This window comes from Tiliqua scincoides, chromosome 7 (assembly GCF_035046505.1).
Source record: "Tiliqua scincoides isolate rTilSci1 chromosome 7, rTilSci1.hap2, whole genome shotgun sequence".
NCBI lineage: Eukaryota > Metazoa > Chordata > Lepidosauria > Squamata > Scincidae > Tiliqua > Tiliqua scincoides.
In genome coordinates, this window is record NC_089827.1 from 28,405,428 (window position 1) to 28,419,017 (window position 13,590).

At 41.1% G+C, this 13,590-nt stretch overlaps 1 protein-coding gene across 1 annotated transcript in view; it reads right to left on the reverse strand.

Moving 5' to 3' along the window:
- Window positions 1–898: 898 nt before the first annotated feature.
- Window positions 899–13,590, reverse strand: part of REDIC1 (regulator of DNA class I crossover intermediates 1) — a 29,417-nt gene continuing 16,725 nt past the window's right edge. The window contains exons 7-12 of the mRNA XM_066633744.1: window positions 12,217–12,743; window positions 10,197–10,263; window positions 6,650–6,710; window positions 3,581–3,638; window positions 2,094–2,176; window positions 899–1,300 (exon numbers count right to left, since the gene is read on the reverse strand). Of these exons, the coding sequence (XP_066489841.1) occupies window positions 899–1,300; window positions 2,094–2,176; window positions 3,581–3,638; window positions 6,650–6,710; window positions 10,197–10,263; window positions 12,217–12,743 (1,198 nt within the window). The remainder of the gene's footprint in view (window positions 1,301–2,093; window positions 2,177–3,580; window positions 3,639–6,649; window positions 6,711–10,196; window positions 10,264–12,216; window positions 12,744–13,590) is intronic.

The window sequence follows — 13,590 nt, forward strand, 5'->3', positions numbered from 1 at the left end:
AATGAGAATGCAAAACACATTTTATTTCATGGACAACAAAGATATGAATAAAATGCACAAACTGCAATCTTTTAAATCATAAGACAAATATCCCAACAAGGTAAAAACAGAGAGCTAGAGAATTAAGTCAAGCAAAAGAAGGGTAGGCTGAGAATATTACAATGGAGTAACACTTTTGATGGCTACCAGTTAGACACTAATAATTGCAAATTGATATATTTCTGATCAATGTTACTTTGATAATGATGGAAATGAATTGTCCTCTTCACTGTGCAGGTCTCCATTGACTTTAAAAAGATAGAGCGAGATTGCATATTTACAAACAGTTGTAACTTCTTTTACAGAGACACTTTAACTAGAATGTGTTCTTTATCAGTACTGTATACTTGTGAGGAAAAATATATAGCTTTCAAAAACAAAATTAAATTGTACAAAATAATACAGTCACAGTCCAACACAGCATCAGGAATGCTTAAATCCATTCAAATCAATAGTCACCATACAGTATAGATTTAACTCTGCTGAAACCCATTCGAATAACTGAGTTTAAGCATGTTCAGATCAGCTTAATACATATAATGATCAATCAGTTTAAGTGTGTGTATCTCAGAACTGGACTGTGGCTGGAGAATGTATGTGGCAAAAGGAATGAATCCATCAAAATTCCTGTCTTGGCTATACTAGCATCAAGTATATAAGGCAATTCATATTATACTGAGTTACATGTTTTCCCTTTATCTATTACACTGAAGTAATTTAGCATGCCTTGGCTTATATTTGCAGTGTAATGTGAAATAGTTTCAGGAGGCAAACCTGCCTCAAGGAGAATTGCACTGCTGCTGCTTGAAGGCTGAAATGCTGCTCTGTCTGCTGGGAATGTTCTGCCCTCCAGTGGTGTCTACCTTGCTGTTGAAGTGACCATTTCAGCACTCTGGACAGAAGACACCTCATTTTTACAATTGCAAGCCTGCATGATATCACATTGAACAGCTACATTGGATTTTTTAATTTCTTCAGCACATTTCTCTGTTTGGGACCAGGCACTGTGCCTTGCCTTGGAGTTAGCATGTTTGCAAGCAAACACAGGCAGAGCAGCAGCATCTTTTCTTCTATCCCTGCCTTGCATAGTCTGGATGTTGGCTCTTCCCTTGGCCTTGCAATCTTGAAAAATGGAAGATACATCCATTGACTGGTGAATGCACTCTGACCTTTGACTTTCTGTAAGGGGGTTGTCATAATGTCTTGGAAAAGAGTTGTGACAATAAGATGACTTGCTTTCATCCTGATCTTCCTGTTCAGACTGTTAAATACAGTAGATTTGTGTCAGTGCACTTATGTATGTCTGTCACCAATCAATACCATGATGTCTAATGTATCATAGAACACTTTTTGCCATTCAAATAACCCACTAGTCAACCCTCTCATAGGTATCATAATTTACTATATATGATGGAACAGAAATGTTCTCTACTTCTCATTTGCAAACCCGTGCAAATATCCCGGGCAGGAGGTCTGGTCTAGGGGGTAGAGCCTCCGTCTGCCTGAAGATAACATCCACAAGGTCGCCAGTTCGAGGCCACCAGCACCGTGTGACCTTGGAGCAGCTGACAAGCTGCAGCCAAGCAATTCCATCTGCTCTGAGCGTGGGAGGATGGAGGCCAGAATGTGAAGCCAGATCGGAATGAAACACCTTGAATGTAGTGGTTCTTGAAAGAAAGAACCTTCTTTGAAATTGTAAAAATCCCTATTTAATAAGGGATTTAATAAAGCCTGCCTATGTAAACCGCCTTGAATAAAGTCTTGAATAAAGACCAAGAAAGGCGGTATATAAATACCTGTTGTTGTTGTTGTTGTTGTTATTATTATCCTTGCAATCAAGAACTATCACTAGCTAATGCAATGTACAACAACATTTATGGTATTTTAAATTTTTCTATCTGTACCTGTATATTTGATAAAAATTATTTCTCTACAATAAGACAAAGTTCAAAAGGTGCTCTGCAAACTATTCTTCCATGAGCTATTCCCAGACAGTTGGATGATGAACTTGCACAAATAAATTGAATTGAAAGTACTATTTGCCCTGGCTTTACCTCATCAGATGTAGTTCTGGCATAGCTATCTGTTTGCTTTGGAGAATAACTGGGGGACTGGCTGCTCAGCTCAGATTCATCATCTGAAAAAATAAACTCAATCTGTACAAAGAAATACTAAGCACCAACACATCTTTGTGAAAGAATGAATCTTGATTCTCTGTGCAAATAGATATGAAATGTGCTCCAACAGATTACTGATTCAGAGCCCGATCCTGAGCTCAGCATCCTGAGCCCTATGCCGGTGCTATGCCTGGCCCTATGCTGGTGCTGAGTGTCACAAACCTGCCGTAAGGTACACCTGTGACACTCAGAGCTGGGTCAGTGCTAGCACCAGCTCAGCGCCAGTCCATGCTGAGCCCAGCTCCAGCTGGAAGCCCGCCATATGCCGCCCAGAGCAAGGGAAGAGCTCTGGGTGGCAGAGAGGTAAGTCAGGGCAGGGGGAAGCGTTCTGAGGCAAGGGGACAGCAGGGTAGGGGGAGGAGTGTCTAATTCCCCAAGGAGACACTGGCGGCTGCCTGGCAAGCACAGGATGCAGCAGTAGCCATTTTGGTACCACTGTTCCTTTGGGAACCAGGCAGCTCAAGATTGGGCTGCATGACTGTTAAATTATATTGACATCCTGCTGGTCGTCACTTGTGGGAATTTGAACTCAAGTCTCCTTTGTCCTAGTTTGACATTCTAACCACGACATCACTCTGGCTCTCACATTTGGTCTGTTTGAAGGTGAAGAGAGGCAAGACTAATGCTGCATTATACATTTTAACCACTTGCCTTAATATTAAATTATGATAATATTCTGCTGGCCCCCATGCCTGTGAGGTACATTACAGAACCAGATATTCTGGTAAAGCCTATACCAGAAAATTGAGACCATCTCTCTGTCTTTACTGCAGCTGCCATGAACACAATATTGGGGAGGGGTAAACAGTCATGGTTGAGACCCTGCTGCAAAAATGAAATATTGAATATTAAATGAAATGTAAATATAAATATAGCCAAGGTGCATATAAGCACTAAAAGATGAAACATAAACACAGATAAATTGTTAATTTCTGCAGAGCTGCTACTGTAATACATTCCTTAAAAGGTATGAAAGTATAATACACTGCTGTTCAACCCCTGCTAACTGGGTAAGAAGCACTTCTTCAAGTGGGTGCTCCTTTTTTTAGCAGGGGGAGAGTAACTGGCCCACCTCACCCCAGCACTGTCTGTTCTAGTGGCTGTCTGCTGGTATTCATTTGCATCTTTTTAGATTGTGAGCCCTTTTGGGACAGGGAGCCATTTAGTTATTGATTTTTCTCTGTAAACCGCTTTGTGAACTTTCAGTTGAAAAGCGGTATATAAATACTATTAATAATAATAATGATGATGATGATAATAATACTAAAAAAATCACAGAGGCTTTACTTTTCTTGATTGATAAATAACAGTCCTCTTTTAAACTCTGAAGAACCATTACTACGGAATCTGAAAGCAGTACTGACCTTGTTGTCCTCCAGGCTTTAAACTTTGATCATGATAGTTGCAAAATGCATTTTCTGTCTTTTTGAGAAAATTTAAGATTAGTTTACTTTTCCATACTATATAGCTATATAATAATATTCTTATTTGGATCTGTCTTTCCACACACACTTCAGTACCTTTATTGGCATATTAAAAGTTTACAGAGAATAAATAGCATAATAAAATAGAACAGCTTTGGGAATCTGTCTTTCTAAACCCATGCTTTTTTCCATTTCAATCAGTCTAGCCTTTCTAGTACTGCCTGCCTGACATCACAGTCAGTCTATCAGGACCTGATATGTCTCTATACCAGATTGGCCCAAAATCTTCTTTCAGAGTGACTTAGCAAGTTGGGGGATGGTATATCAGGCCCGGGATTACCACATAACACAGTGGTTCCACTCAGAAGGCTTCATACAGACACGGGAGCCTCAGCTTCTGTTTTCCTTGGCACAGGGTTTCACAGCCAATGAGGAAAGGGGCAAGCAAAAAAGATCCAGACTTGGTAGTCTCATAGGAATAGGATGACTAAGGCTCAGTGTGGCTGGGGAGGACAAGCAGCAGTCATTTCCTTTCAAGTTTAGTGGTTTGGGGGTCTTCTCCCACCTGATGCAATAGGTGGCTTGGCTTCTGCTCTACTGGTGCTGTTATGCTTGAGTTGTACAGAATTTCTTGGCAACCAACCTCTGGTGTCCTCCTTGAGGGGTTATGAAGGCTAAAGCTCATAACTCTGCACATAAACACAGTACTACTGGCCTGGATAGACCATGCTTTTTCATCATATCTGAGAAAAATCTGTAGGAATTTGCCTGCTCTCCACAAGACTGATGGGTGGCAATTAGCCAGTTCTCTTTTGGTTGGTAATAGTTTCCCTATTCATAATTAACGCCCCCTAGCAGCTGATTCACAGACTTAAAAACAAATCATTTGCCAGCATCCTTACCTACAATGACATTCCAGATTCATCTCCCTTTTTTACAGGCTTACTAAGCTTTGGCAGAAGTTACCAAGCTTGCTCAAATGACTATCTATATAGAATCCTTGACCTTTTCTCATACAGAGGTGGAGAAACGAAGGAAAAGGTCAAAATGCCCATAGCTTCTCACTCTACGTCAGGTAATATGTATACCCTATGTTTGAAAAATAAAAATTCTGGTCCAAGGTTACCTAACTGTATGACCTACATAAATTATGCTATAACTGAGCAAATTTGCATACAACCGTTTGCATAAATTAGACTACTTCTGCTAGACTTTCTATCTGACCCAGAAAAGAAAGAATCAAGTTGCTATGAATAACACAGGAAGTTCTACTCTCCGTCTTCCCATCTGGGTCTCCCTGCTCATTCCTGACTCAAGAATTCTAAGAATGCTTGATGTATGCTTGATACTTTTGTTGTTTAATCTATCCAAAGGAACTTATTAAAAGTATAAGAATTCTCCTGTTCATCAACCATTGATTGCTTATCACTGGACTTTACATTAAGTTTTACTAATGAGATCTCTAAGTGAAAGATGGATTCACTGTTGGTAATTGGATAGTCTCAGAAGGAGTACTGCAGTACCAGATATGACAAGGAGGAGATGCTTTCACTTGGCAGTATTTTTGAATTGCAGGTGCTGTTTTGCTTGTTCAGTGTCACCATGGTTGGGATTGCAGGTGGAGGCTTTAGAAAATCTACTTAAGGCTATTTTTTAACACTAGTTCACCTTCACTTAACCACAAATATACATGTAAGTGGATGTTTACACATTTTTTGTTGTTTACACATTTCTGTTGCGATTTAAGAGGGGCAGCCAATTCCAACCTGTGCTGGAATGCGGAGTCCAACTAGCCTGTCCCCTATCCAACACGGGGTTGGGCTGCCTGTGGTTCAGCTCAGAGCAAGGGGAATTCATTCCCTTTCCCCCAGGTAACACCACAGAAGCCCCAATGAGGCTTCTTGGATCTGCACCATCTAAAGAGGTGGCACACATCTGAGCAGTCAACCCCAGGTTGACTGAGACTGGGGTTAGGATCTGGCACAAGTGGCCCACCCTCTCTTGGCCACAGCCCGCCCACGGGCCCATCTGCCGGTCACCCTCCCCAAGCCCCTGACTTGTGGAGTGCCAGCCTGACTGGGCTGGTGTGACCTTACCTGTTGCACTGGCCCCACGAGGCTTGGGCTGGCCTCCCTCCTCACTTGGTGGCACAAACTTGCCTTATGGCATGTTTGCAACATCCCAGGGCCAGTTCAAGGGACTTGTGCTAGTCCATCCCAGGGGCTGGATTGCACTCTGAATCTACTACATGAATTTGATGTATTTACCAATTCTGAAATCTTTCTGCTTGGAAGAATGCAATCTGATATCCTCTGTCTGCCATTTATATTGCCATTTTCTGAGCCATCCTGACATTTTCTCCAACATCTTGTACTTGCCTTACCTTTTTCATTGTCCCTACAGTGAATCTGGATGCCCAGTTTAGAAGGTTGGGTTACAATCCCATGTACAGCTATATTTAAGTAAATCCCATTGTAATCAGTGGGATTTATTCTGCGGAGACATAGGACTAAGCTGTAAGGTACCCTAAAAGTCTTTGGAAAAACTTTTCAGCAACAGCCTATTTACAGAGGCAAAAGTGAAAGAGAAATGAAAGAGTCATATACTTGTAAGTAATAGGATTAACTAGAAACAGTTTTTGGAAGCTGTCTGAATAATTCTTTTTGCAAACTCAACACTCTTCCCCACCAATAATCAGTCAAACAATTTAGGCATTGTAAAAAAACTCACAAAGCTCCTTGGAAGAGTGTTTATCTGCCTGTATAGGCCCTATATATATATAAACTGCCATGTGAACTCCTTTTTGTTGAAAAATATAAATATTATTATAAATTAATGATAATAATATATAGAACACTCTTGGCAGCTCGGTAGTTCGTTCATTCCATGTTTTCAGCACCAGAGGGCGCACAGAATGGAATGCAGCAGATTCATTATATCTATTTAAGTCACAAGCAGCAATGAGGCTGCTTTGCTTTATACACAAGATAAACCATACAATCATTTTACCTCTTCAAGTCCAAAGATGTGTAAGTGATTCAGATTTGTTTCAGCTGCTCTATCCTTCTTGCTGTAAAAAACAGAAAACAATATAAGTTAAGTGTCTTCCATAGCCATTTGAGACTGTTCCAAAGTGAAACTAATATTGCTCATATTATGGAACTTTATTGGTAGCTATAATTAAACTATAATGAACTTAAAATTAGGCCCACATTGTTCCTAATTATCATCTCATTAACATTCACAGAATATTGTTATCTTTTTGGATTCTAGAGATCTAATGCTACAAGCCTGAGCGTAAAGCATCAGATCTGTGCCCTACTGTAGCAATAGGGTAGTGGTACTCAAACTTTTCCGGCCAGTGGCTCCCTTGACCCCCGTGGCTGTTGGCTATGACTCCCCATCATGTTTCTGAGGGCTGGAAGTGACATCATTAAACAGGAAGTGGTCAGAAATATTAACTATATTAATATTAATTATATTAATCATATCATTAATTAAATGCAGATCTTAAAAATATATTATTAATACATAGCAATATACATGCTTTATAAATGATCAGCTGCTGATCACTGTTGGAGACAGGATGCTGGAGTAGGTAGATTTTGTCTGGTCCAGGAGGACTCATTTTTTTAACTTTGTGAGTATACCAATAGAATTGTTTTATCAAATGAACTTTGTGAACAACCAGTCTGACCAACATTACACACACACACACACACACACACACACACACCCCTGTGGACCCCAATCCAACTAGTCATTTCTCCCATTCTCCTTGGATAGTATTGAACCCTTTCTTAATTTAATGAAATTAAATTTTTGCAGCAGCTGGTGGGGAAAACAAAAATAGACCATGAAAATATATCAGAGCTGATAAGGGTTTGGTTAGGAAGCTGATTTGTCTCCTAGGAGATGCACAGCTCAAGCCTATGCATGTCTACTCAGAAGTAAGTCCCATTAGAGTCAATGGGGCTTACTCCCATGAAAGTGTGGATAGGATTGGGCTGGCAATCACTTCATCAATGGCTGATAAGTATTCCCTTCAAATAGCAAGATTCATCACTTTAAAAATACACCCTTTCCTCTTCAGTCAAACAACAAGATTAATAAATCACTTTAAAAACAGTACCCTTTTCCTGCTCCCCTCCCCCTTTGCAACTGCATGGAAGGGGAGGGGTAGGAAAGCGGGAAGGTTTGGAGATTGAAAGGACGGAGTGGAAGAGGGAGGAGGTTGAAAAGCGAGATTTCACTTTGATGAGAAGCGATCCCAGGCTGGGAACTAGGAACCAACCAGACAAGGATCAAGGAGAGCTTTGCAAACAACATGCAGTGAACACAGAAGGCGGCAGCCTCGAAGTGGAGGGCGAGGCGGCAGCAGCCACTCTCGCAGCTGAGCAACTGTTTCTTCTGCTTTAAAAAAAAGCGCAGAGATGGGCAGAAGACGGCCTCATATTCCGCCCAGGGGTGTGACTGTATCTCTGCGAGAGGACATCCTGCGCCTCCCCTTTGAGTTCCTGGCAACTCCCTAACGGGCCGCGCCTCACAGTTTGAATAATACTGCAATAGGGGTTTGAGGAATAAAACTGTTTCAGAACAAAACATTAGTGCAACATACAAGATTGGTAACTACTGTAATTTTGAGGAAAAATTATTTACCTTCCTCTGCTCTCAAGAGTGCTTGCTGTTTATTTTTTTGCACTCTGCCTTTACAAAACAAAGATTTCCTATCTCCAGTGGTCCTCACCAACCTCATGATGGAATCTGATCTGATCATGATGGAATCTGATCTGATCTGAGGCACGCTAAAAAGCCAGCAGACCTCCAAAGTAGTCACTGCATCATCAACTGGGTATAAAAGGCAGAATCCAGCAGGGATCCTTTGACCAGCTTAAAGTGTGTATTAGTTCAGCTAGGCCCCAGTTTTGAATCTTTCTTTTATGAGCACTAAAATAAATCGCCTTTTTTGCACCTTTCACCATTGTCTTCATTGTCCTTTCTCAAATTATATAGCTGTACCATTGGTCACTACCCAGAATTCCTGCTCATGATTGTTTTTCCCCATGTAAGAATGTTACATCTGCTTTTTTAAAGCAGGTGTCAGGTGAAATATATTGTCTGTATCACCTGTTGCAATTCCAACTTGATGTTGCAGACCAATGCAGATCTTCTAGAACAACTTCACATAAGCTACACAGTTGCCTTAGAAACCAGTGCAATGCAGTGGTTTCACATGTATTTCACTTTTGTCACATGTCAATCATTACTAATTAATTGCTACTATGGATCATTCTCATTACATCAAGCAGTTGCCTAGTAATGATTAATCACTTTAGCTGACTATATTCAGTTGCTCTTATAAACACTTGTTGAACACTCATTGGAAATTGGAATTGGCTAGAGTGGTATAGTGGTTGGACTAGGATAAGAAAGACAAAGATTCAAATCTCCACTCACTATGTGTGATCTTTGACCATTAAATACTTGTCAGCCTCACAAAGTTGTTATGAGATTATGAGAAAAATTCATGTATTTGATTTGAAGCATCTTAAAAGATGAACTGGACAGACATTTCACTAATCCTAAAAACTGTAGACAACTCTCAGGATAACCAAATGCTAGTCCACAGGATGCATAGCATGTGTGCACAACTGACTGAGAGCCCAAACCTGAGCTCAGCTGCTGGCGCACACTGCTGTAAACACGTTTGAAGGCCCTACTGCTGGGCAAACGCCGGTGGTAGCCAGCACTGGCCGGCACCGGGCTACTGCTGGGCAGGTGCTCGACCTCCACTGCTTGGCGGTTGCGCGGACTGTCGAGCAGCAGAGAGGAAAGCAAGGGCATTGGGGGAGGTGGGAAGGAGGCATTCTGGGGAGGGAGGAGGCAAGTGGAGGGTGGGCAGAGGGCAGGAAGAAGGCATTACGGGGAGGAGGGAAGAGGGCAGAGGTAGGCATGTTGAGGGGAGGGAGCGGGGAGAGGGGAGGCAGAACCAGTGGAGCAATGCTCCACGGGATCCAGAGTCTCCATTTTGGGCTCGCAGTCTTACACAGAGGCTCTTGATTAACTGCCAACCTTTTCATTGGCAGAGAATCGAGTAGCCCCATTGCAGGGCAACTCACTTTACCAGGGGAAGGGGATGATGGTCTCCTTCCAAGAAGCCGCTGGCAGACGTCCAAAGCGTACAGGACACGGTGGCAGCCATTTTCAGCACCGCCGCAGCCACATACCCCGGGCAGCTCAGGATTAGGCTGTGAGACTACAATACTATATACATTTACCTGGAAATAAGCCTCAGTGACTATAATGGAACTTCCTTCTGAGTAGGCATGCATAGGATTGGGCTGTGTGTGCATGTACAACCCTCCATTTCCCAGCGCAGTATCATTTTCCTCATCACTTTTTGTTCTTTTGCTCATTTCTAGTTATTAAAAGCATTAACAGCTTACATAATCTTACAAGTTATATAAATAAAATGCTTCCATAGTTTGCCTCAATGCACCAGATATCATAATACTGCTTTAAGGTTAAGTAAAGCATAAATGCTTGTAAAACTCACTCTCTGTTCAAAAGTTTCTTGATCATTTCTGCCACTGTAATGGTTTTCTTTTCATTTATTAATCCCCCTAGAAAGAAAAATTGAAACTTTAAAATATAACTTGGCATGAAAACAAGTGCCTGTAATGCCAGGCACCCAATAAAAACTAATGAAAAATAAAGCATGTGCTCACTAAAGCATTCAACAATGGGTTATGTGCAGGGAAACCCTGACTACGTACTCAAGCTATTTGCCTTTTGGAACAGCTTCTCCATTAATTGTAATGGAGGAAGTAACTCCACATGTGCACTGAAGTTAATCAGAAGTGCCACATGTACAGAAGTTTCATGCTCATTCACATGGATCAAGATATATATCTCCAATCTAATTCTACTTGCAACCAGTTAATGGTATTTGCTGCCACATCTGTCTAGGTCTCCATGACGAGGAGCTGCAACATGTGCTATTAACTATGCTGCTAAATATACAAATATTGTAATTATTTAAGACAGGACTTTCTTGGTGACAGCACTCGGACTGTGCAACCCTCTCCCTTGTGAGACTCCTTTCACTCAGTCACTGGGACTTTTCAAGCAGTCAATTAAAGTGAATCTATTTTGATTGACTTTTGTGACAGCACTCTGATTGCCCTACAGTTATTGTATTTTGTCTTTCATTTTCATAGTTTTATTGTGAATTTTTATACAGTATTATACAGTATACAGTGTTTTATACAGTATAATGGCTGTATAATTTTATAATCATAAATTATAATTATTTATTTATTATTTATTATATTTATTTATTATTACATTTATTATTTATTTATTATAAATAAAATTATTTATTTATTATTTATTAAAAATAAAAAATAATTATAATTATACAGTATAATGGCTGTATAATGGCATAATTTTATACAGTATTATGGCTCACATGTTGTGAGCCACCTTGATGGTTCCTTTGGGGGATGAAATACAAATATTTTACTTACTAAATAAATAATGCACCATGGTATATAAAAGCTAATTCTCTCTAATGGCCCACAAAGAAGAGAACCCTGTACAGAGTGAAGGAGTGAGGCTGTACTGACAGTTTACATCTTCAGTGACTTCCATTAAATTTTGAGGAACAGAGTAAATGGATTGCTATCTGGGACACATGCAAAGCCTGATCTCCAGCCTGGAAAATGGGCTCAGCAGGGTACAGCTTTAGCACTCCTTCCTGGGGCAAGGGGAAATACTTCCCCATACTCCGGGTAACACCACAGCAGCCCCATTGGGGCTACTCGGATCCACACCACCTATAGGGGTAGTGCAAATTCAAGCAGCCCAGGGTTGGCCCAGGGGCTAGGATCGAGCATAACTGTTGGATCCTGGCCCTGCCTCCTGCTCTCTGCCTGGCCACAGGCCCACCTGCCCTCCCCCCAAAACGTTTCCTCCCCATTCTTCCCATACAACCCCAGTCCCCGCGCTGGCCTGGAAAGGCCAGCACAAGCACACCCGTCCTGGGGCCTATAGGGAAACTGGTGCACATCCTTGTGCCAGCCTCCCTGACTTGAATGGAGGTGCAAATGTGCTTTATGGCACATTTGCAAGCCTCCCAGGCCCAAGGGTGCTTCAGGTTGTGCCTTAAATGTATCTCTGTGACTTTTCCAAGCGGCACAGAGATATACAGATCCTCCTTCCACTCACTGATAAGCACAGCCAATCTCAACTAGAACCATTTTTCTAATTATATATTTGGGTTCCTGAAAATATGAGAGGGCCTTCACAGTGTGCTTGTTTGGTTTTTCTGTGGGCTAAGAGGTACCTGCTTAGTGGAGGTTTTCCTATATTTAGCAGAGGAGAACAATTATTCACTCAAGCATAATATCTTTTCCAATGGCTCTTTGTTGGTGTCTCTTTTGCATCTGATCTTATGTTGTGAGTCCCTTTGGAACAGGGAACCATCTTTTCATTTATTTTGCAGTGTAAACCATTTGGTTAACTTCTTTGTTGTTGTTGCAAAGTAGTATATAATATAAAGCATCAGCATTTACCTGTACTTTCAGAGTCTGGATTATTCTCTTGCTGTTCAGTAAATCTTAAAAGATTTCTTTCTTGAATAGAGTCATCCTTCAACCAATTCTTCATCGGCTCTTGCTTGATTACACTTAAGCTTTGGGTGCATTGGGTGAAAATCTGCTCTGGAGCTGTGAAAATACTTTGGAGAACTCTTTCAGCAGGAGCACTTTGAGCACAACTTGCCCTCTGATGCATTTCTTGGCTGCCATAAGGGCCATACTCATTGGATATTTCATTTGTAGCACTTGGATCTGTTAACAGCTGGTCCCAGATGTTTTCATTAGCAAAAGAACAATGAAATTCAGAGGAAGGAAGATTGGTCAACTGTTCATTCTTCTCTTCAAACAAAGCTGCAATGGGATAGCCACTTTCACCTTGGGTAGCCTTTATTATTTCATCATAATTTACACTAGCAAACAATGACCCTTCTTTTTTATGATTGCCAAAATTTGTGCCAGCAGTGACTTTGGAAGACTTGCCAAATGAGTTGTTATATTCTTGACTTTGGAAGAAAAAAAAATGAAATACATTACATTACCTCTCTCTCTCTCTCTCTCTCTCTCTCTCTCTCTCTCTCTCTCTCTCTCTCTCTCTCTCTCTCTCTCTCTGTGTGTGTGTGTTTATTTTTAAAAGATATTTTTCTTATCATCCTTCACTTCTGCATGAAATCTTTCTCTGATACAGAAATTGCCCAATGCTTTGAAATTCTGGATAATGTAAGAATGGCAAAGATCTCTATTGCAAAGAACACCTAAAATACTGTTCTATGCTCTTTCCAGATAGAACATTCCTGAAGCAGATCACCTTATTCAAGCAACTGTGACTACCAAGTCCAGCCACTGTATGTCACTACTGCACCATTCCAGGGAAGAGAGGAGGGGCAGCAGGTACTTCTGTATGAAAAGCACAGGGAGAGATATCTAATAGATATCATATCTAATACCATAGATATGATAAGAGAATTTGAAACAATGTTCTAATCAGCTTTCAGAGTATAATCATGCCATACTATATCGAAATTTTAAAGTGCATAATTAAGAGGAGAAATACTATATTTTTCAGAAGGCTATGGCTCTGTAATTGAATCAGTGAATGAATAAACTGCAGTTTCAGCATCGGTTAATGAGTCAAAACAATGTAAGACGTGCCATGCTGAGTCTTATCACTAGTTCACTTACAGCCCAATCCTAACGGGCTGCCTTGCTGGCAGAGTGTATATTCTACTGGCACCGGTATAAAGTGTGGTACAGCAGACCCTGCTGCTAGAACACTGGCGGGGACGCCAAAGCCTTTCTATGTGTGCCAGCAGGAAGGCCGGCAGTTCATCAGAGACCACCAGATCAGGTAAG